The following is a 22,144-nucleotide window of genomic DNA, read 5'->3' as shown; positions in this document are numbered from 1 at the left end:
ATTAAAGGTATGTGGTGGTGCCTGGCCTCCTGGCCTTGCCTTTTAATAGAAATGGTTAGTTTTATGTGATGTCTGCTGTTACTTTGTATTGGGTATAAGTAAATATAAAACTGAGTTAGAACATCAGATCCAAGTAGTCTATAACAACAGAAGTCATTTGACACAGTTACTTTTAAAGGGACAGCCACGCCCTGATCTTGAAGTGGTCTGAGGGCTGGTGCGACCATGGTTAAAGGGGCCACTTTTATAGCAAGGAGAGAGAGCTACAAGCACCTGACAGCTGCTTATCCTATGGCGCTGGCAGAGAGGAACATCAGCCGATGAGTCTGGAGTGGTCCAGAGGCGTGTGCACTGTCTGTTGTGAATCATGGCTGTGACCTGGTATGTGACCTTCTCTGTGAAATGGCAGGACCCCGTATCCTTTGATTTGGGAATCCCAATCTAGGAGAACTGCTAAATGTTGCTGTCTGCCCTAAAATTACATCATTTTTTTTATCTGTCCTTGATTTTTTTTTTTATTCTAAGTGTAAAAGTGCCGGAATTTATCTTAGTGCTAAAAATATTTTGTTGCTCTAACCAAACCAGCTTTAATTTTTGGATTAACCTCACTCCCTTGGCGTCAGCAGCAGCAGGCTTTATATTTAGTCCTTGACCAGCAGGAAGAGACCCAGGCGAAGCGCTCTGGCAGCTGCCAATGTGGTGAGATTGTCTCTTTCACCTTCAGACTGTAGGTGGATAGTTTATCGTGTGCTTTTGTATTCCTTAATAGGGAGTATATATCTCTCCCAGAGAAGCAGCCGCATCCATAAACGTCAATCACTGGTGTTTTTAAGGTGTCCTTTGAACATTAACGACTGTGTGAACATCGTAGATTAAAGAAGGAATCAAGAGCTTGATTGATATTGGGTATCCACGATCTGTCTCGGAGATCCATGCCACTGATAGGAAAGAGACAATCGCTCCTCGGGAGTCTGGTTCAGGCATAAAATATTAAATAAGAATTCATAAAGAGTCTTTTACTCACCCTAAATCAATTAGCCTTGCTAACAGCCAGGTTTGGAGGCAGTTTGTGTGGTCTTTTAGCTCTTACACAGGATAAGTAAAATACTTAGACAGAGAAGACCTTAAACAGAAGACACTGCTCTGGGGTCAGCTCGTCTGGGATGGAATGACCTCTCCACTGCGAACTGCTTGGGAAATTGTAGCTAAGGTTCCTTAGGACCACTTGAAACAGGTTGTCATCTGTCATTTGTGTGTGTGTGCCCGCGTGTGCGTGTGTGTGTGCGTGTGTGTGTGCGTGTGTGTGTGTGCGTGTGTGCGTGTGTGCGTGTTCGTGTGCGTGTGCGTGTGCGTGTGCGTGTGCGTGTGTGTGTGTGTGTGTGTGTGTGTGTGTGTGAGTCGGTATTAAGAGCCCTGTTTAGTATTTTGTCAGGTTTATCCACACTACACTCATCTGGCAAGGAGGAACCTCAATTGAGAAAATGCCTACATTGATTGGTCTGTGGGGGGCATTTTCTTGATTAATGATTGATGTGTGAGGGTCAGACTATTGTGGGTGGTGCCAGCCCTGGGTGGGCGGTCCTGCATGCTCTAAAAAAGCTGAGTGAGCTCTGGAGAGAATAAGTCAGTAAGCAGGACCCTTCCATCGGCTCTGTTTTAGTTCCTGCCCCGCCTTCCCTTCATGATGGATGCTAAGATAAATCAATCTCTTTCCTCCCCTAGTTGCTTTTGTTCATGGTTTTTATTATATCCATAGAAAGTAAACTAGGATGGGGTGGGGGTACTGTTAGCTCAGGCTAGCCTCAAACTGCTGATTCTCCTGCCTCTTATGTGCTGTGATTATAGGCATGCACCACCACGCCCTTTATATGGCTTACTATGTATATACTAAGCCAAATGTGGTAGCATATGCCTATAATCCTAGCATTTGTGAGTAGAAGCAGGATGATCAGCAGTTTGAGGACAGCCTTGGCTACATAACTTGTTTGAGGCTAGCCTGGGATACATAATACCTTGTTCTCAAAAACAAAACAAAACTATATGCTTACATTAGTAGGTAGATAGATGATGTGTCTATGAAAATAAATGACCTCATACATGTGAAGCACCGAGTACAGTTTGCAATGGTATTCACACGCGGACACTGGCTACTATGAACACGATGATATTGCTATAATACTACTATGTTCTTGTTATCACATTATACAAAAATATCTAAACAATTGCCAGTTACCATACATGTAGTTTTCATTGCATTTTGCTCTCTTTCTGCATGTAGATTAAAGCCAGAGTCAGTGAAGCAAAGGGTTAGATCAGAAGCCACAAACTTGGTGCTGAATTTGAGGAATCCAGTGCCTCGGACTCTAAGATCAATGCATGTCTTCAACCAGGAATGTCAGGCCCTTCACCACCAGGGGACAAGAGTGGAGGCCAGCAAGGGACGCCTTGGCTTGGGTGTGACGGGTGGCATCCAGGAGTACCTGGCCCATGTCTTCGTTACCCTTGGCTTTCAGACTGTGCAACAGACTTCTATGTTACCAGTTTTTGTGTCCATGTGTGTCACGTGTGTATGAGGCGATTTCATCCCCAGCTGTTTGGGCATATGGTAGCCAGCTGTGCAGACACCTCGGGTGCTGAACCTTGAGTATCACCTTGAGATGGGGGTCTCTCACTGGCTTGGGGTTTTCCCAATTCTGGCAGACTATCTGGGGGGCCTCCAGGAATCTTCCTGTTTCTACCTCCCAGCTCTGGGACCCCAAGCACACACTACCACAATTGGCTTCCTTCCTTCCTTCCTTCCTTCCTTCCTTCCTTCCTTCCTTCCTTCCTTCCTTTCTTTCTTTATTTTTAATGGGATTTGGAAATTGAACTCAGGCTCTCTTGTTTGTGAAGCAAGCTCTTTACCCACTGATAGCTCCAATAGGTTCCTTTTGGAGCTGATTTTTACACACACACACACACACACACACACACACACACACACACACACACACAAAGCGAGAAGACCTAAGTTCTTCGTACCTGTTTGCACGACGACCCGCTTGAGAACCGGGACCTGTCACTTGTGTCTTTCCCCCACAGCTGCTCCTGCTTCTTCTCGTTTGGTTCTTTCTTGTGTTCCTGTCGTTTCAAACAAGCCTAGGGAACACACAACACTGGTGAGAAACAGCCTCCTTCTGGTCTGTGAGTAGTTTGGGCAATTTCAGGCTTAAGGCCAATTCGAGAGGCACGAGGAGAATAATCCCCAGGTTATTTGTCTCCACCTGTTCATGAAATATCGGCCACCAGATCCAAAGACCAGGGGTCACTCCCTCCCCGCAAATGCCCAAAATGCCAGATTCAAACCACCACTCAGTGTCTTGGTAAATACAGACAATAAACACACATGGAACATTTTATAAAGAAGAGGGTATTTTTCCTTTCTTTCAAAAAGATTTTATTTATGACTGTGTGTACACATCCATGTACACACACATGTAAGTGTGAGTGTCCGGGGAAGCCAGAGACACTCTGAGTTCCTTTGGAGCTGGGGTCCCAGGTATTCATGAACCCACCCTGCTGGCGTATGAAGCTGAGCTCTGGGCCTCACGATGGAGCCGCAAATGCTCTTGACTGAGAGCCATCTCTCTAGCCCCTAAAACGGTTGCCTGTTTAAGGAAGGTTGTATCCCAAAAGCCATATCGACTTCCTCCACTTACTCCCCTCTGTGACACCCCTTCTTGCCATGTCTTGGGCTGATCTACGTCTAGGCTCTCAGTTACAGGAGAGGACTTTTCTTGCATCTGCGTAGAATACAGTTCCCTTGGCTCAGCCTGCTGATCACTCCGATCTGACTGTGTGACATCTTCTCCTTCCCTGAATTAGTGGCTAATGGGATGACGCAGTGGAAGTAGCCTGCCTCTGTCTGTAGTTCCAACAGTTACCTACAGTCATCCTTGGTCACAAACATGAAATGGAAGATTCCAAGAATAAATAATTCGTAAGTCTTGAGTCTTGTACCATTCTGAATAATGGGATAAAAATCTCGCTTCTTCCCACTCTTTCCTGCCCTGGACATGAATGGTCTCTTTGTCCAGCATGTGCACACTGCACGCTGCACTGCTGCACTCCATTAGCTGCTGCATTTGTCAGCTCTGCCCTGGCATATCAAAACACTGCTGCTGATAATCCTCAGTTGTTTCATGATGGCCCCCAAGGGCAAGAGCGGCCACTGGTAACTGTGTTACAGTGTATTGCCAGAATTCACTTCTTAAGAGGAGGTAACACTGCTCATCTTTTGCTGTGCCTAATGGGACAGGACAGGGGTTTCTTCTGCTTATAATTCCAGGCTGCAGTCCGCCAGGGAGGGCAGATAAAGGTAGGAACTCCAGCAGTTAGATAGTATCCAGCCTTAAGCAGAGAGAATAAACACAGGTATCCCAGTCTGCTTGCTGACTGCTTCTGCTTGGGCAACTTTCTTCACTCTTACACAGGCCCATGAAGGGGCATCCAGACTCTAGGTCTTCCCACCTCAATTAACCATCAGGACAACCCCCCACAGACTGCCTCCCATCTGAGTTAGGTATTGCTTAATGGAGACTCCCTCCTCAAGGAAGTCTAATCTGTGGCAAGGTAACATTTAAAACCCTTTATGGTTCAGGATTCTACTGAGGGGTGGGGTATGTGGTTTTGGAAGGTACCCTCCCACCTTGTGAGAAAGAGGGGCACTGCTGTGTATTAATACAAAGCTAACACACACAGTTTGAATTGTATACTTTTCCTGTTTCATTGTAATTGTTTTCGTTTTGCAGCTTTTTCCCAGTAGCCACTAAGAATTTGGAAGCCTAAGAACTGCTTTTCACCTCTTGAATTTTCTATCATCCTGAATTGTATTTTTTTCTTTTGTCAATTTTAAAGTTGGTATAGAGAATAATAGATTTCATCATGACATTTTCTGACACCGGATGACCCTGGATTTCGCTCAGATTTACCTTACTGTTTTTGTCATCCCATATATAAAATTATATATATTCCTATATATTCCCATATATATATTCCCATATATATAGGATGACAAAAATTTATACATATATAATTTTAAGTTTACTAAATATTAAATGTTTTTAATTTTATACTTAGTATACTGTAGTCACATCATTTACAGCTGATATCTCACTCCAATTCCTCCCAAGTCCCTCCCATCCCTTCTCAAATTAATGAATGACCTCTCCTTCTATGATTAATATATATACATACATATATATATGTGTGTGTGTGTGTGTGTGTGTGTGTGTGTGTGTGCATATATATTACATTTAGGGCTGTTTGTGCTTAGTGCTGACTACTTGGATTAGATCCCTCTCTGGGAGTTAGCATCAGTGGAGAAAATGGATTCTCCCTTCCTCGGTGGCCACTGTAGCACTTCATCTGGGGATGGGGCCTTGTGATACTTCCCCCCATTCATGTTTCCATGACAACTGGTATGTTCACTGTGCGGGTCTTGTATGCATGTATTCTTAATCTAAATTATACTTGAGTCTGGCTTTGAATCACACTTTTGCTTCAGAAAATATCAATCCCTAGATGCAAAGTAATAAAAATAAAATGACACCCCCCACCCCCGCAAATCACCATTTTTTCTTAGCAAAATTAAAATAAAATCTAGTGCTAAACACTTTCCCTCTGCATTAGGACTGAAGCAACCCGAGGACACCAAGGATTTCAACTGGTATTTTAAACCATGCCCCTCCTCCCCAAATAACAAAGCCTATTGGAGCATGTCTGTGCTCATAGATCCTGTGAGCCCCTCTTATCTGTGACCTACCAGGGCCAAATCATTTACTGAAGAAGTCTGATGTAAAGACCAAAGACGATGTTAAGATGTGTCATTTCCCCACTTTGGCTTGGTCAGGAAGGAAAGATGTGTTTGCATTTCCTCTCTGCTTCCATTATTATTATTGGTTTTTTGTTTTTTTTTTTTTTTTTTTTTAAAGCATTTCCTTTTGAATACAGTAGGATTCGCAGAGTTTCCGGTCTGGGGAAAGCCGGGGAGGCTATGCTACAAGGTTAAGTAACAGGTGCTGCCTGGAACCACCTGGAAAGAGTCACACTGCGCCTAGCGAATAAATTGTGGGTGAACTCGTCCCCCCACCCCGACACCACAGCTCACCAGCTGGTCACCTGCAGCAGGTGACCTCCTGGATTCCTAGAGAAAGATGAGGTCTCACCCCACCAGGCTTGGGAAGGGCAAACACCCCAAAGTGACTGGTTTGGTTTTCACTGCTGTCCCTCAGTCCATGTTTTATTTTAAACGACTCTGCTACCAAGTCGTTGAAATGCAGACTGAGAAGTGTGGCCGGGACCTGTGTACTATAATGCTGGAGGGATGGCGCTGGGCCTGGGTGCACTTGCTTCTTGCAGAGGACTGGACTTCCCAGCGCTTACAACACTGGGCAGCTCAGAATTGCTAGTAAGCTCTCTGCTCTGGGGGAAATCTGATGACCTTTCCGGCCTCTGAAGAACACTGCACACACACACACACACACACACACACACAGAGAGAGAGAGAGAGAGAGAGAGAGAGAGAGAGTGTGTTACCAGAATAATACTAGACAGTACCTGTCCAACAAGGAAAAAAATAAGCCAGGTAAACTTAAAGTTGGCTGAAGAGATTTATGAAATCCACATAGAATAGCTTTCAAAAAACATTAAAGATATTATTTATTTATTTATTTATTTATTTATTTATTTATTTATTTATAGGGGTGCACATATGATACACACATAGAGATCACAGGACAACTCAAGTCAGTTCTCTCCTGCCACCATGTGAGTTGGGGGCGGGGCTCAAACCCAGATTGCCACACTTGACAGCAGGAAACGTGGCAGTTAAGCCGTCTTGCCCTGAGCTGCTTGTTTGGTTGGGTGTGGTTCTTCCCGCAGTGACTTCTAATCAGAGCACCTGTTGTGGGGCCATTTACATGGAAGTCTGCTTCTCTAAGCGGCAGGTGTAAGAGGCCACCTCACCTGCCGGTTTTTAGGCCACTGCTGCTGATCAGAAAGTGCGAGCAAACACGGGCAGGACCGAGGAAGATTCTGAACCCAAGTCTTGTAGGCTGGCTGGTTTTACTTATTTAAATTTTTCTTCATGAACGCATATGACTTAATTATTTCTCTATCAGGAGGAGAGCATGACTAGATTGGCTTTTGCAATGTTGAGAAAAAATCTCTCTGGTTCCTTGTCTCTCCTGGATTAGCCTTGGCAGGGCAGATGATGATTTTCAGCCTGAGATGACCGAGCAACCTTCTGTTTGAATCAAACACCAATCCTGTTAAAGTTACAGCTCTGCTGTGAAGGAACGCAGAAACGGAACCGCCAGAAGTCCAGTCCTAGGAGTCAAAGGCCAGGCATCCCCTGCCCCAGGATGTGCTGCCTTTGTGAATGGGAATGGTTGTATGTCTGGTCAGTGATGGTGGCAGTTCTGTGGCTGGGATCCTTAAGTGACCAGGTAGCAGAGAAGGTGGAATCTCTTGGTGGGGAGGGAAAAGTCTATTGACAATTTACTGTACTTCCGGTGGCCATCTGGGTTAGTCTACTTGTGTTCCACTGTTGGGTGTAGTGCTTGTGAGTCTTGAACGTGTGGTAACCATCAGAGACCAGTCTTGAAGTTAAAGGCTTCAGGTGACTTCTGTGCCTTTCCTCTGGGGAGAACTCCCTTCCCTTCCCTTTTGGTGATGTCCCCCACCCCCAACCCCCTTGGCCCTCTAACAACAGCACAAGCAGAGGCTTCCATTGTGGGAGCAAATCACAGAATCTGCCTGTGGGGGCTGGCCTGGGTTTTGTGACTCACTGTAACTCAATCCTGGTAAACACACCCAACCCCTGCTCAGCCACTTCATAGCAGAGACCTTGGGCCTACAGGCTCTGTTGATTGTCACTTCCCTCAGAGAGTCGTTCCTGGGCTGTGAGGTGGCTAGGGGAGGAGAATCTCTCGGGACCTTAGCTGTGACTGGCCTGTGGGGAGGGGTCAGTGTTCCCCTCCCCTTCCCCCACCATCACCAGCTTTAATTGTTGTCTTCCTACTTCCTGGTTTACTTATTTCTAAACTTGGCCTTTGCGGTAGCATGTGACCGTGATCTTGGTCTTCCTGTGGGCCTGAGGCGTACTCTTGCCCTGAAGGAGAGAGAGAGGTCTGGTCTCTGGACCCAGGGTACTCAGCCTGTGAGCTGAGGGCCTTCTGTGCATGGTCATGCTGGGGCACACGGTAAATGAATTTATCTTTAACATCGAAGCTCTTTGAGTCCAGAGTTGGGATTGGGGGTTCTTTATTACCTGCCCTCATTGGGGCTGCTGAGGACCTAGGAAGCCATGTGTCAGAGGAGCAATGTCTAGCTCTGGCATGAAAATAGTTATCATAAAAATAGCCTAAATTAAAAAGAATATGGCCACTACCATTTTATTTCCTTTTTTTTTTTTTTTTTTTTTTGAGACGAGGTGTCATGTACTCCAGGCTGGCCTAGCATTTGCCAGGTAGCCCATGATGACCTCGACTGTCTAAACTGTGGCCTCCAGTGCCTGAGAGCTGAGATTTTACATGGGGTTTGCCTGTCATCTCGCACACGGCTTTATGCAGTGATGGGGGCTGAACCCAGGGCTTCATGCACCCTAGGTGTGCTGGCGATTTCTTTTTCAACTTGACACAAGCTGCAAGAGTTGGTTGTTTGTTAGGAGAGACCCTCAAGTAAGGAACTGCTTCTACCAGGCTGGCCTCGGGCAGGTCTGCGGGGCACTGTCTTGATTAAGCGTTGGTGAGGGAGGGCCCAGCTCATGACGGGTGGTGCCACTCCTGAGCAGATGGTCCCGGATGGTTCAACGGAAAAGCAGACTGAGCAGCCATGGAAAGTGATCCAGGAGGCAGCGCTCTCCCCATGGCCTCTGAGCCGGTTCCTGCCTCCAGGTTCCTGCCCAGAACTGGACTGGAAGGGATGAACTGAAATAAACCAGTTCCTTCCCTAGTTGATTCCAGCTGACAGAAAGCAAACTAGGAGACCAGACAAGTGTTCTACCACCTGAACTATACATCCACTTCCACCAACCTTACATCCTGATTATAATGGCGGCTGTCTGGTTACTGCTGCTCTGAGCCTGTCAGCCCTGTGAGGAGGGCATCCTGGCACTGCTGCCAGCTCTACACTGTTGCTCTTATTCAGGTCTGATGAGCCTAACTCAGAGTTGGGGGCTCTAATGATTATTTGTGACATTATTAAAGTTCACTTAAAAACAAAAGTTTGATTTTTCTCAGATATTCCGATATTTGCATATATCATAGGACAAGATCTCTGGCAGATGAGTCCTGGTTATAACTACAAAAAACCCAGGTACCTTAAGCCCACGGTTTAAAAGTATTTCATATAATATTTTAAATCGCCGTGTTAATGGAGTGAACTTTCCTGGTGTGGCATCACACTAGGTGCTCAGCCAGTCTCAGTCTAGAGTGTTTGAGGTTTGAGATTTCCAGATCAGAGCTGCTCAACCTATCCCTCTCCCCTGCCACCCACTGCCACCAGGTATAAAAGCCACCGCCATGTCCTTCAACAGGTTTATATCTCCTGTTTAGTTGTTTGATCTGCACTTGAAAGAGTTGAGGTGGATAAGTGACATGAAATGAAACCAATTTGAGCACATTTGAGAGATTGTAGAAAATTGTGCAGAAATGCCAAGTGTAATCTTTCTGTCTTGCTTTCCAGTGGACATTAATGGCTAGGACTAAATTTTGCCTCCCATACATGAATACATTTGAGGAGAAGGGAGGGGGAGAGAGAGACAGAGACAGAGACAGAAAGACAGAGACAGAAAGACAGAGAGATAGAGAGACAGAGACAGAGACAGAAAGACAGAGAGATAGAGAGATAGAGAGACGGAGACAGAGAGACAGAGAAACAGAGAGACAAAGAGACAGAGAGACAGAGACAGAGAGACAGAGACAGAGAGAGAGGCAGAGACAGAGAGACAGAAAGGCAGAGGGAGAGGCAGAGAGACAGAGAGACAGAGAGAGAGGCAGACACACACACACACACACACAAAGAGAGAGAGAGAGAGAGAGAGAGAGAGAGAGAGAGAGAGAGAGAGAGACCGACCCTTGGAAGAACAGCCAAATTCTAAGATAGAATATAATTATACACAGCTTACCAGGTTCTGAAAAAGCATGTAATATAACAGATAGATGTTCATCTCCTTTTTCTTCTAAAAAGAGCCCCACCCTGCCACTGAAGGGAATAGAAGCAAAGCAAGTGTGGCTGAGAGTAGCCTTGCCTTGTAGTTAGTCCACAGACCTGGAAAGGCCCTGTTAATTTAATGCACACCGCCCTGTGGTGTATTTTAGGACAGAGCAGGAATAACCCAACTTTAGAAAAAAACAGGAGGTTCCTAAGGGCTTCAATTTGAGCCAGTTCATTAAAGACAAGTCAAGCATGGGGCGGGATGTGTGGCAAGTGTGTATGCTTTGGGGGGTGCGTGTCGTGATTAGGTCTTCCCCTATCCGTTCTGCAGTGGGAAATCCCAGGTGTCCTGAGCAGATGGCTGCACTGAGAGAGAACGCTCGGATCCCCACAGGGTGTAACGGGCCAAACCCGCAGCACGCACACAAAACCTTCTGACAATGCGACACGCTGTCCCTGCAAAGTTCACACGCAAGAACCGTGCAGTCAAGTTACCCAAAACATCATTAAAGTAACCTCCTAATGCTTAAATAAGTGTATGGTTTTGTGTTGGCCAGCATTCATAGCCACGCAGGCCACACGAGTCGGGTTGGACATACCCCACTACAGTACGATTATGATCCCAACATGACAGCTATCCTTAGTAAATGATCTACCCACACTTTGGCTAGATGACTGAGTTAGTGAACAGTTACTCAAGTCTTCTTTATAAGTCAGAGTCTCTCAACCAGTCCTGGGGAACTTTGAACTCACGGTCCCCCCTTTTCTGCTTTCAAATGCTGGAATTTTAGAAGTATACCTTCATGCCCAGCTGCAGGTGATTTTTTGTTTGTTTGATTGACTGAGACAGGGTTTCTCTGTGCAGCCCTGGCTGTCCTAGAACTCACTCTGTAGAGCAGCTGGCCTCACACTCAGAGATCCGCCTGCCTCTGCCTCCACAGTGCTGGTCGATAGTCTCGAGCCTCCATGCCTAACACTGCAAGTGATTTTTTTTTTTTTTTTGGTTCTTTTTTTCGGAGCTGGGGACCGAACCCAGGGCCTTGCGCTTCCTAGGCAAGCGCTTTACCACTGAGCTAAATCCCCAACCCCTGCAAGTGATTTTTTAAGTCACAGCTTTAAATCCTTTCTGGAAAAAAGGCAAGGGACAGATGAAATATTATTTAAAAATCATTGTGGGGCATTGTGGGGCGGTGTACACATTAAGTCCCAGTACTCAGGAGGCAGAGGTAGTGGATCTCTGAGTTTGAGGCCAGCCTGGTCTACAGAGTGAGTTCTGGCCAGTCGCTACATAGCGAGACCCTGTCTAAGAGGAAAGAAGGTGACAAACGACAAGTTCAGTTCTGTCTCCAGCTGGAGGTGTTAAAGGCGACTGGGAAGCTGGGGTGAAGGAAGTGACCTAAAACTGGTGACGGTTATGGTTGCAAATCCACCATCAATCATGAGCACACTTAAAACAGACTGAATTTCACACATGTGAATTGCCACTCCTTGATTTCTTAAAAAAACAAACAAAAATGAATCCCGATACTCTGAGCCCAGAGATTCTAAGTTCTAAGTTAAAACTATGACCTTTACTGTACTTGTAGGGAATGCAATTAAAGCAGGAGTAGGGGGTGGGGGTGGGGCAGAAATGTGGATAGGGGTGATGGGAGGGGCCAGGGTTGGAGTTAAGAAGTAGTTCTTGCTAAGGTCAGTTTTTCTTAGGTGCTTGGGTCTGGAGCCTGGCTTTGAGGGGACGCTGCTGAAGGTCTTCAAGTATTCCATCAGCATGGGCTGGTTGCTCAGCTTAGAGTAAGACAAAAGTCAGGCAGATGACAAACCAGATACGACAAGGAGGAGACTCCAGCTAAACACTAAAGGATGGAGTGATAGTCCTGGGCAGAAATGATGGCATTTGGGGCCATGGTGGTGGCCACAAGACAAAGGGTGCCACAAGGTCATGTGCTCTTAGGTGAGCTTGGCAGAGTTTGGTGCCAAAGCTTTGTGGGTGATAGGGAGGAAGAAGTCAGGGAAGGGGTTGATCTGAAGAGGGGTAGGAGGGGGCTGGGCATGTGATGTCCTGTGGACATGTTGGCTTAGCGATGCCCATGTGGCACCCAGATGAAAATAACCAATTAGCAGGTGTGCCCATGATCCTGGCACTCTGGGGAGAGTCCTGGGTACAGGACATTTGTGTAAAATCATGGCTAAATCCAGGACGATCCAACAGGCGATGAGGCCCTTGCATGTCTGAAAAGGGGGGGTGGGGAGCTGAGGATGGGACTCTGAATCAGCAGTTAAGGAAAGGAAGAAGAGCAGAAAGTAAAAGGGGAAAATGGAGATTAACACGAGGGAGACAGTAGGTTAGGAGACCAGGAAACAGGACTGGGAAGGTGTCATTGAATTTGGCTCCTGACCTCAGCCGTGGTGAGGGAGGAGGAAGAGGAGACTTAAACACACAGACTGAGGAGGAAGTGGAGACAGAAATGAGGCTGCTGCAGACAGGAAGCAGCCAGGGATGCTGTTGGGGGTAGGGAAAAGCTTTGTTCATAGATTCTAAAGGTGGAAACTTCCGCATGTTTTCTGGGCCTGTAGCTTGGGCTGAGGGCTCAGTTGGTAGAGGGCTTGCTATGCAGGCAAGCAGGCCTCGGATCCGGCTCCCAGCCAGATGACGAGGAGGTGGTCCATATGTAGAATATGGATGAAGACACACACAAGTAAATGAAGTGTAGGGGGAGAGCGGTCGGAATACAGACAACAGAGTCCCATGGACAGCAGAGGCTGGACAACCAACCGAGGAACTGGGCCATGCTCTCAGCTGGTCATAAGCAGGACAAGGGTCACTCTAGGCTCTGAGATGGGAGGTTGTGAAGGGAGCACTGAAGGGAAGGAAGTTGAGAGTGCCCCTCCCCCCACCCCGCCTGGCCCCGAGTGCTGGCTCAGGATTCTGAAGTGTAGAGTCAGAGAGGTAAAGACTGGGAAGCTTTAAATCAAGAGGATAGCCAGGAGAGCTGATGGACGGACAGAAGATGCTCATCTCCATCCATCACCTGCTCGGCTCCTGGCTTCCCGGCTGGACCAGTTTTTGCCACCTCTATGCCTATGAACTTGGGCCAGTGCACCATAACCCCTTTCTTAGATGTCAATCATACTTTTCTTTCAAAAGCTTCTGCTTTTCCTCTTGTCCCTCCTAGCCCTTTCCCCTCACAGAAGCCACAGTGATTAAAAAATATCTGAGCCAGATCATGTCTCGTCTCTCCAAAACTGTCCCGTGCTCTCACTGGGATGAGATTCACGTTGGTGGCATGTCCTGCTTCTCCCCTTGAGAGCCAGCCTGATCCGGTTCTACTGAGCGCTTCCCCACCTCCTGTTAGACACAGCAGGTCCTCCAAGCAGACTCTGCCTTGAGGCCTTTACATTAGCTCTCATCACTTACACCCACGGATGCCGCTCTTCCTCAGCGCGTCCCTAGGAGCACGGCCCCTTTCCTTTATTATGCCGTGGCTGTTGTTTTTCATATATTTATCAGCAACTGACTTAGTCGGTTTTTGGTGACTGTAACAAATCTCTGAGGTAAGTCAGCTTAAAGACGGCCGTTTTGGCTCACAGCCTTGGACCTTTGACCATGACGGATGCTATGATGAAATGTCCTCTTGCTCCGAGCCTGAGGTGCTACAGGACATCATGGCAACAGCATCCATTCACCTCATAGTGGCCAAGAAGTTAAAGGGAGGAAGGGGCTGGATTCCCATAGTTCCCTCCCGCAGCTGTATGCCTCCAAAGGCCTAACACTTGCATAGTCTCTGCCCCTTAAAGGTTCCCCAGTCTCCCCACAGTGGCAGGTGGGGAACCAAGCCTCTAACACGTGGGCTCATGAGGGGACATTCTAGGGCCACCACAGAGCAGTAACTAAAATAACTTCACACTGTGTGCACGTTTTCTACCTCCCAAAGGTAGAAGAAGAATGCCGGGAGATCAGGGACCTTGCTCAGCACATAGTAGGCACTTAATGGATTCAATACTGGTTGAATGACCAAACAAAGGAAAAACGCAGCTAGCATGCTGACCACCTAAGTGAGCCTAGAAAATAAAACCATGGCGGATCCAGGACACATGGTTCTGTGATTTTCTTCTCCAGGGACCATTGATAACAAGACGATTTCCTTACACACTCATTGTAGAAACAGTATTAACCAAGTGTTTCCACCCACCAGCCGGGGGCAGAGGCATCTTTGTGAAAACTGGGTGATTCCCTGAGTAACCTGTCCGTGTGTGGACAATCTTACTCAATTTCTGGAATTTTCCTCCCCCTGTAGTCCTCTTGGGTGTGGGTTGGCAACTGGGGAAGAAACTGCTGGCCTTTTCCAGCCCCAGTACAGAGAGTAGTGCTGTTCAGGTGAAGTCAGGCTACCAAGACGGGTCTGGTTTCCTTGGTGACCCACAAGGCTCAGTTGTAACTGAAATTGCTATGAGGAGAAAAACCTGAGAGTTGGGCCGTGTTTTCCTTGGGGAGGAACAGCTTTCTGAGCTCTAGGGGAGGCTGAGGATATGTCTCCCTGATTGGCCAGGGCTGTTTCTCTCAGAGGAGGTTGGAGGGTTGGGGGGGGAGTGAGAGATGAGTGACTTCTCCTAAATACTCCAAGAGTCCCACAACCCAGTCAGGCAAGTCTGTCTTATGCCAGCCCCAGGTAATTACATCATGACCCCTCGGGCTCCCAAAGTCTTGTTTTTGCATGCAAACACTGTAGCCACGGAGACCAGAAGTTTGCTTGGTATAGTGTGTGCTAACCACCTTTCTTCTGGCGCCCATGACAACAGAAAGGGCATGCTATTTTGTAAATGGTAGGGCAACTCAGTTAACCCTTTAAGGTCTCTTTGTTTCCCAGTCAGTCAACTAAGAACCCTACTATCACTTGTTGTCCAGGGTGGTGGGTCAAACACTGTATTAAATATTTGTGTGGATGCATGAACATGTGTATGGTATATGTGTGTATGTGCACGTGCGCGTTTGTGTGTGCGCGGGCACACTCGTGCGTAAGTGCACACATCCAGGCACACGTGTGTGGGACAGTGGAAGATATTGGGTGTGTTGCTATCTTCTTTATTGTACTTCGTTGAAGCAGGGTCTTCTACTTAATCCGGGGCTAGACTGGTGGCCAGCAGACCCTGGTGAGCCTCCGTCTCTGGCCTGCAGAGCCCTGGGGTAACAGGCGTATGGCCATGCTTACCTCTCCTATGGTCGTAGGAGCTTATGTTATGCAGCAAATGTTCTTGTCCACTGGGCTGCCGCCCCAGCCCCTGCACTAAATATTTTCTCAAGTTCTTGTGTATACTCAGCAATACTTCACAGACTGAGCCATCTCCTAGCCCCTACATTTAAGGTATTTTCCCCCGCGATGGTCCCTAACATTGTAGCATGGAGGATGGGTGGGGTAAAACAGGAAATCGGGACCACCACTGGGATAAAATGATTACTTCCCTTTTGTGGTAGAATTATGAAGTTGGTATTGCTGTTGGAAGCGTTTTAGCGGCGAGAAAGACGAAGTCCACCAGTGAGTGGTGGGTTGGGGGGTGGTGGTGTTTGCACCCAAGCCGCCTTCCAAATTACCCACGAGAAGGGGAATGGCAACCCTGCTCCTGCCATTACCTGATATTCTGAGTCCACCTTATGCTGCATGTCCCGTAGATACTGAACGTCGCTGACGAACTTCTGCCTGTCCCTTGCTTCATGCAACATGGTTCTTAGTTCCTGATCTACGCACGAGAGAGAAATAAGCATACTGAGACAGGTGCTTTTGGGAGTCACCATATTTGGATGTATTTGGATATAATTGTGTGTGTTCTTTTATTAATCTATTCCCCCGTTGTTTGAAAGGGCACAGACTTTATTTTTTTTTTCTAATGCCAAAGTCCTTATATCCTCTCTGTCCCAGGCATAAAGAATGCAGTGACGTCCATCAGCACCCATCCTATCCTGGTTATCCACAGGGAGTTAGGTTGACAGACACCTGGTTGGGAAGCAGCTCTCTGCATGGCAGAGAAGAAAACAGAGTCTAGACAGATCTGCGGTGACCAAACGTATAAGCCTTGGGTTCTTAATTCATGTATACGACTATTGTGTCAACCCAACCCAGACACTGCCAGCTGCTGGGTACAGCAGCCAGTCAGGCAGACATGGCCCCACCTTTGTGTTGCCTACAGTCTGGGATGCAAAACCAACGCTAGACAATTGAACCCTAACTGCCAGTACAGAGCCGAGTGTGGGTTCTTTGAAAGAATGGTATTGTAGGGCAGCAGAGTCTGTCTGGAGGGGTCAGGCCATGACGCTGGGTTTGATAATCATGAGTCAGGCAAGGGGTCAACATTGTCACTGGCTTTGATAAATTGTGAGTCAGGCGAGAGTGGGGAGAGGACAGCAGGTGGTTCAGGGCATGAAGGAGCAAGTGAGAAATGGAGAGAGGGCAGGGTGGCTGGGACAGATGGTGGGAGAGCAGCAGAACGATGAGGGGCTGGCAGGGACCAGCTCATACGGAGCCTGGTAGGTCACAATGAGAAGACATGTGGAGCTACGGATAGGCTCTAACTTGGGGAATAAATGCTTGCATGCTGTTTGTGTGCATGCAGGTGTGTGTGTGTTCAGCATGCATGTGTACGTGTGTGTGTGTGTGTGTGTGTGTGTGTGTGTGTGTGTAGGCCAGTGTCTGACATCGGGCATTTTTCTTCTCAGTCACTCTTCCTTTCTTTTTTTGAGAGATGGTATCTTTCTGAGCCTAGCTACTGATTTTGCAAGAATAGCTGACCAGAAACTCTCAGGGACCCTTCTGTCTCTTCTTGCTCAGCTTTTTAAATGGGTGGTGAGGGAGGATCGTGAACTCAAGTCCTAATGTTTACTGACTGAGCCATCTCACAACTATTTACACTTGTGTAAAAGGCTCCTAAAGTTGTAGTGTGCAGGATGAAGTGGAGATAAAACATGGAGTTGTGACTACCACTGGGATACAAGATGAGACGGTAACAAGGCTTGGGCAGCAAATGTGTGAGGAGGAGAAAAAAAAAAGGACATTGGGAAAAGGGTGGGGGTGGGGGGTCTGAGCTCCCACGGACCAGCCTGTGGGAGTGCCAGGGGCTCTTCTGAGTAGCCACAAATTTCACCTTCATCACATGGTGTAAGGCAGACACACTGTAGTTTCTGATACAGAAGAATAACCTACCCACATCTTCAAGAATGGTTAACCAAGAAGGAAGGTGTCCTGACCATCAGGAGACACAGCTAAGATAAGACGAAGCTTTGATCAGTTACCTCTGAGGTAATGCTTTGTCTACCTGCAATCAGGAAGGGCAGCTTTATGAGCAAACAATGTGGAGTCTCAAGTGTCTATGGCACGCACTGCAAACAGATGTCAAGCCAGCAGTTAGACGCAGGCTCTGAGCTGCCTGGACAGGTAAAGATCTGGCCAGTGCTGGCACATTGGTAATGACTGAAGTAGAAGCAGAGTGGGTACTGGACAGAGAAAGAAAATGGACTGGGGACAAAACCATTAACACATAAAATGTAAGGAAAAGATGGGCAAATACAAGCTCTGTCAAGGACCCCAGGGGCAGGAGGAAAATCCAGTGGGTGTTGGGTCATTGATGCTGAAGAGGCATTCCCAGAAGGAGGCTGTTAATACCCCTAGCAAGGGCAATTACTGGACCACAAGGCTGAAGTTACATTGTATTAGCTGTATGAACAGGTGGCGAGGATGTGTTTTGATTTCAAGGTTGGTGTGGTCTAATTTGTGACCATAATACAACATGGCTCACAGTCTAAAACAGCACGGTTCCTACTGAGACCACCAGACCTCATCAACAGGATGGCGGAAGCCCACCTCCAATTCGTTTATCGTCCACTGGAGCTCCTTCATGGAATGTTACACATTTTTAATGACTAACTACGGCACACTCTCAGCTCCTCAGGAATGGCAGGGGAGACAGTTACTGACCAAACCCTCAGGTGTGTGTGCTCTGCGGCTTGCTTCCCTCCTCCGTTTTATTCGGTGTGAGTAGATATCGACAGCTTGTGCCTGACTCATGGTGACCCATGAGCATCTCATCTGGGAGTTGTGAAATCTTGCAAGGTTTATCATTTACTCCTGAGCAGCATGGAGGGTTTCCTGGTCCCCAGGGGGATGAGTTTTACTTAAGATACACAGTGGGTCTTTGCGAGTTAGGGTCTGGAACTATAATAGATAGTTCTATAGTTTGTAAAACTTCTAAATAGGGTCATGCGACTCCCCTCTTAAAACTAGCCAATATTCTCCCCGTGATAAGGATCAAGTCGACATACCAACCTTTGTCCTGTAAGAACCATTCTGAGCCGGCTCTATGGAACCCTTCCGCCACCCCACACACCACACTTTGCTATGTTCTCTTAAGTGCTCAGAGCAGTTTGGACTTGCTTGCCTTTGGCTCAGGATGGTTGGGGTGAGCCGTTCCCCATCTTGCACTTTAAAAGGCCTGCGGCTCTGCCCTCATTACCTGTTATTTCTAACATTTATCAGCAACTGTGTTGGTCAGACTTCCGTGACTGTAACAGGTATTCTGAGGTAAGTAAAGGCACACTAAAGATTTTGCGTGTGTGTGTGTGTGTGTGTGTGTGTGTGTGTGTCTGTGTGTGTGTGTGTGTGTGTGTGTTGCTGGGGCTGGATTTCGGAAGACATTCATGGACTATACTTTCAAAGATCACACTTAGCTTTTCAAATAAATTTGTACCTGCATAGAATGAAGTCTGTTCCCCCTTTTTTCAGAAAAAAACGATGTGGTTAAAAACAGAAAGATGGACCCCCTGCTGCTCCTGTGGAAGAGAAGCCTGTCTGAGTATCAATCGAGCAGAGAACACCAGGATTCATAAGGAAACTACAATCATGGCCGCCAAGGGCACAGCCCATGGTCCAGTTAGATGGGGTACAAAGTTAACACAGCTAAACCGGTTAATCTATCGTGGCCTGGGGGTGGTATAATTTAAGGGAGGTTCTTAGTCAGGAGGCATGGAATAACCTGGCCTGACCAGGCAGGAAACAGTATCACTGAAAGGACTTGCTAAATTTTCCTGACTTCACAATCATCTGCAAAACAAAGAACTTTAACACTGCCCAGGAGACTCTCCCCCACCCATCACAAACTCTGTCACACTGCATTTCCCTGTAAAAATAAACAGTTGAAACACCACAGTGCCACAAGTATTTTCTTATTTAACTATTGTCAAGACCCTATGAGGTTAAACAGTTTCCTTGGAATTGGAGACAGACGCCAAGGGGACAGTAGATTGTCTCAGGTTAGGAAAAGAGTCTCCAGATGAACTTGAATTTTAGGCTGTACTAACAAGTTTGAAAAACTGACCAGAATGAACAAGAAATAGAAATAACTATATAGGAATAAAACCAGAGGAAAATAATGCTTAATTCCCAGACTATCTTTTTGTGGGCCTACTCAACCAGATGGCCATTTGATGCCAAGGAATTTTTTTTTTTTTTTTCAGATATAGGCAGGCGCTAGAGTGCTGTGTGTGGGGGCAGGAAATAAAACACGGGCAAGGCGTGATGCTGAAATCATAACCCGTGCTCTCTTCTGTTCTCACCTTTGAACTGCTTCTTGTTCTGAAAATCACGCATGATCATGCGTACCTCTGTTGTAAGCCTCTGGTGACAAAGCACTGGACCAAGCTTGTGTTTTTAGAAATCAGTGTGAAACGCCATGCTAAGGAGAGGGTAAGGGCCAGGGATGAGGAGGTTCGTGAGGCAGGGAGAGGGAGTGGCTCTGCCAGGCCCCAAAATTCCACATGTCTGTGAAATTTCAATGAGGAATATTCTAAGAACTCTGTGACATTTGAATTCCTCTCTGGCATAACTGTCTAGGGAATTCAGACGGAGACACCCTGACTTAGAACAGGAGCAACAGGAGACGTTTCTTACCAGTCTCTAAAAGCACCACACGTCTGTACATATAAACGCACATGCACATTCCTGTGTACAAAAAGTCTCCTCTTCTGTGACTGTGTTTGTCATCATCATCAACAACAACAAAAACACTGACCGGAAAGAAGTGCTTTTAAAATCAGCTGTCTTATCACTTTCTCTCTATGTTCTCTCTGTGAAATATTATTAAAACTATACTGTCTTTGAGTTTGGCAAATAAACACAAGGTAAATTTAACCTCGTTATGCTGAAGCTTCGTCTGAAGCAAGTTGTAAATAGCTCTGTTACTACCTGGCAATCAGGTTTATAAATTCCTCCATTTCCACGATTGGGTGCTTGGGAGAGGATTTCAGAAGACTTTAATCCAAACTTTTCCACAACGAATTAATTTGTAATGACAAGAATTACAGGTTTTTGTTTTTTTTTTTCAATTTTAGTTTGGAAAAAAAAATCTTAGTTTTTTTTTTTTTTTTTTTTAACTTGTGTTGAATATAAGTTTGGTGACTTAGGCCCGTTCTATATTTCAGAGGCTGAGGGCTTGAGGCAGGGTGGTGGGGAGAGGGGGGGACTGTTCCAATTTAACGTAGGAAATAAAGGTTGGGGCGGAGGGGTGTTTGAGAGACCTAGCTAACACATACGGACTGTTAAGCCCAGAGCAGAGACTGTGTAATTGGAAAAATGAAAATAACATCACAAGTTTGACAAGCGATTGGGTTCTACCATTAATAATACCATCGTTTTCACACTTAAAAGCTGTTTCCTGGACTTGTAGACCAATGTAGCTGTGCGGGGTGGGTGGCTGGGGGAACTACCAGTATGCAAAATCGTCTGGACTCCAGTTAAATCTGTTCCTTTTAGGTAGAAACCAACTGGAGCTGGGGTCAGCCAGAAGAAGAGAGGGGCGCTAAGAGGTCTGATTTCCCTTCAGAATCTTAAGTTTAAAAGGTAAAGTTGATCCTCAGTTCTGGGAAGACTAGAGCGGGGGGGCCGGTTACCTTGGGGATCAGCACTTTCGCCCCTCACTAGGGGCTAAAGGGACTGCGGGGCGGAGCGGGTGGGTAGGCCCACAGCAGAAGAGCCGCCCATCAATCGTGCGTGGGGCCGGTCCTGGGCTCCTCTTCCTCCCCTACGCCTCACGTCTTCCTCCCTCTAGCGGCCCCTCTTCCTTCTCCTCCCTGGAGGCAGCTGTCCGCCGCGGCCTCCGGCCTTTCTCGGGGTGGAGACGGTGGGGGCGGCTGCCTGGCGTCCTCCCGTTTCCTTGGCAACCGGGCCTCCCTCCTCGCGCGGAGCTTGTGCCGCTAGTCGCGAGGGAACGTGGATCGTGGGGGTGGGGCGGGGCTGCGGCCCCGGGGGTCCTGAGTCCACACGTGGGCGGCCCTGCCGGTTGCCGTGGGAACGAGAAGGGATGCAGTTGGGAAAAGAAAAGCAGTGATGGCGGCTGGCTTGGAAGAGATGCTCTAGGAATAGGCACTCTGATTTTGTCTGTGTTCACGCCCAGACTCCGTGTTGCTTCTTATAAGATGGAGATTAGGAAACGGGAGAGGGAAAAAATTATATAAAACAGTAAAGGGAGTACGTGGAAAGAAGAAAAGATCCTGCATTCTTGAGATGGTTGTTGCACAGGGATCTTCAAGCAAAATGTGCTGATCCGATCTCAGAGAAGAAATAAACCATTAAGGGAGGCACCGGATCAGCTTCAAAACGGACGCCAAAGCTGGCCTCTTAGCAGTGGTCATTACCGGCTCCTCCAGGAAAGAGGAGCTTGGAGGGTTAGACCAGTGCCCACCAGGTCCTTGGTTCACATCACTGTTCTTAGGCTGTTTATTTCTCATTGAGACGCTAATAGGCAACCTGGAGTCTTCTATTTCTTTTGGAAACGCAGTACCTTGCTGGCTGATGTCACCTAGGGGCGTTTCAGTCTGGGTGAAGAGCAAAGAAGATAGACAATAGAAATTGTTGGAACTTTCACCAGTGTCCCAGAGTCTCCATATGTCTGGGTTCCGGGAGACTTCTAT

The 22,144-nt window shown here is 47.1% G+C and overlaps 1 protein-coding gene across 1 annotated transcript in view; it reads right to left on the bottom strand.

Annotated features, from left to right (window-relative positions):
* LOC116910099 (probable E3 ubiquitin-protein ligase MARCH10) overlaps nt 1-21,384 on the bottom strand; it is a 51,465-nt gene extending 30,081 nt beyond the window's left edge. The window contains exons 1-4 of the mRNA XM_032913926.1: nt 21,125-21,384; nt 18,928-19,009; nt 15,824-15,930; nt 3,022-3,138 (exon numbers count right to left, since the gene is read on the bottom strand). Of these exons, the coding sequence (XP_032769817.1) occupies nt 3,022-3,138; nt 15,824-15,913 (207 nt within the window). The 5' untranslated portion in view covers nt 15,914-15,930; nt 18,928-19,009; nt 21,125-21,384. The remainder of the gene's footprint in view (nt 1-3,021; nt 3,139-15,823; nt 15,931-18,927; nt 19,010-21,124) is intronic.
* Between the last annotated feature and the right edge of the window lie 760 nt (nt 21,385-22,144).

This window comes from Rattus rattus, chromosome 9 (genome assembly GCF_011064425.1).
Source record: "Rattus rattus isolate New Zealand chromosome 9, Rrattus_CSIRO_v1, whole genome shotgun sequence".
NCBI lineage: Eukaryota > Metazoa > Chordata > Mammalia > Rodentia > Muridae > Rattus > Rattus rattus.
The sequence above is the reverse complement of the archived record's forward strand: the minus strand, read 5'-3'. Positions and strand labels throughout refer to the sequence as shown.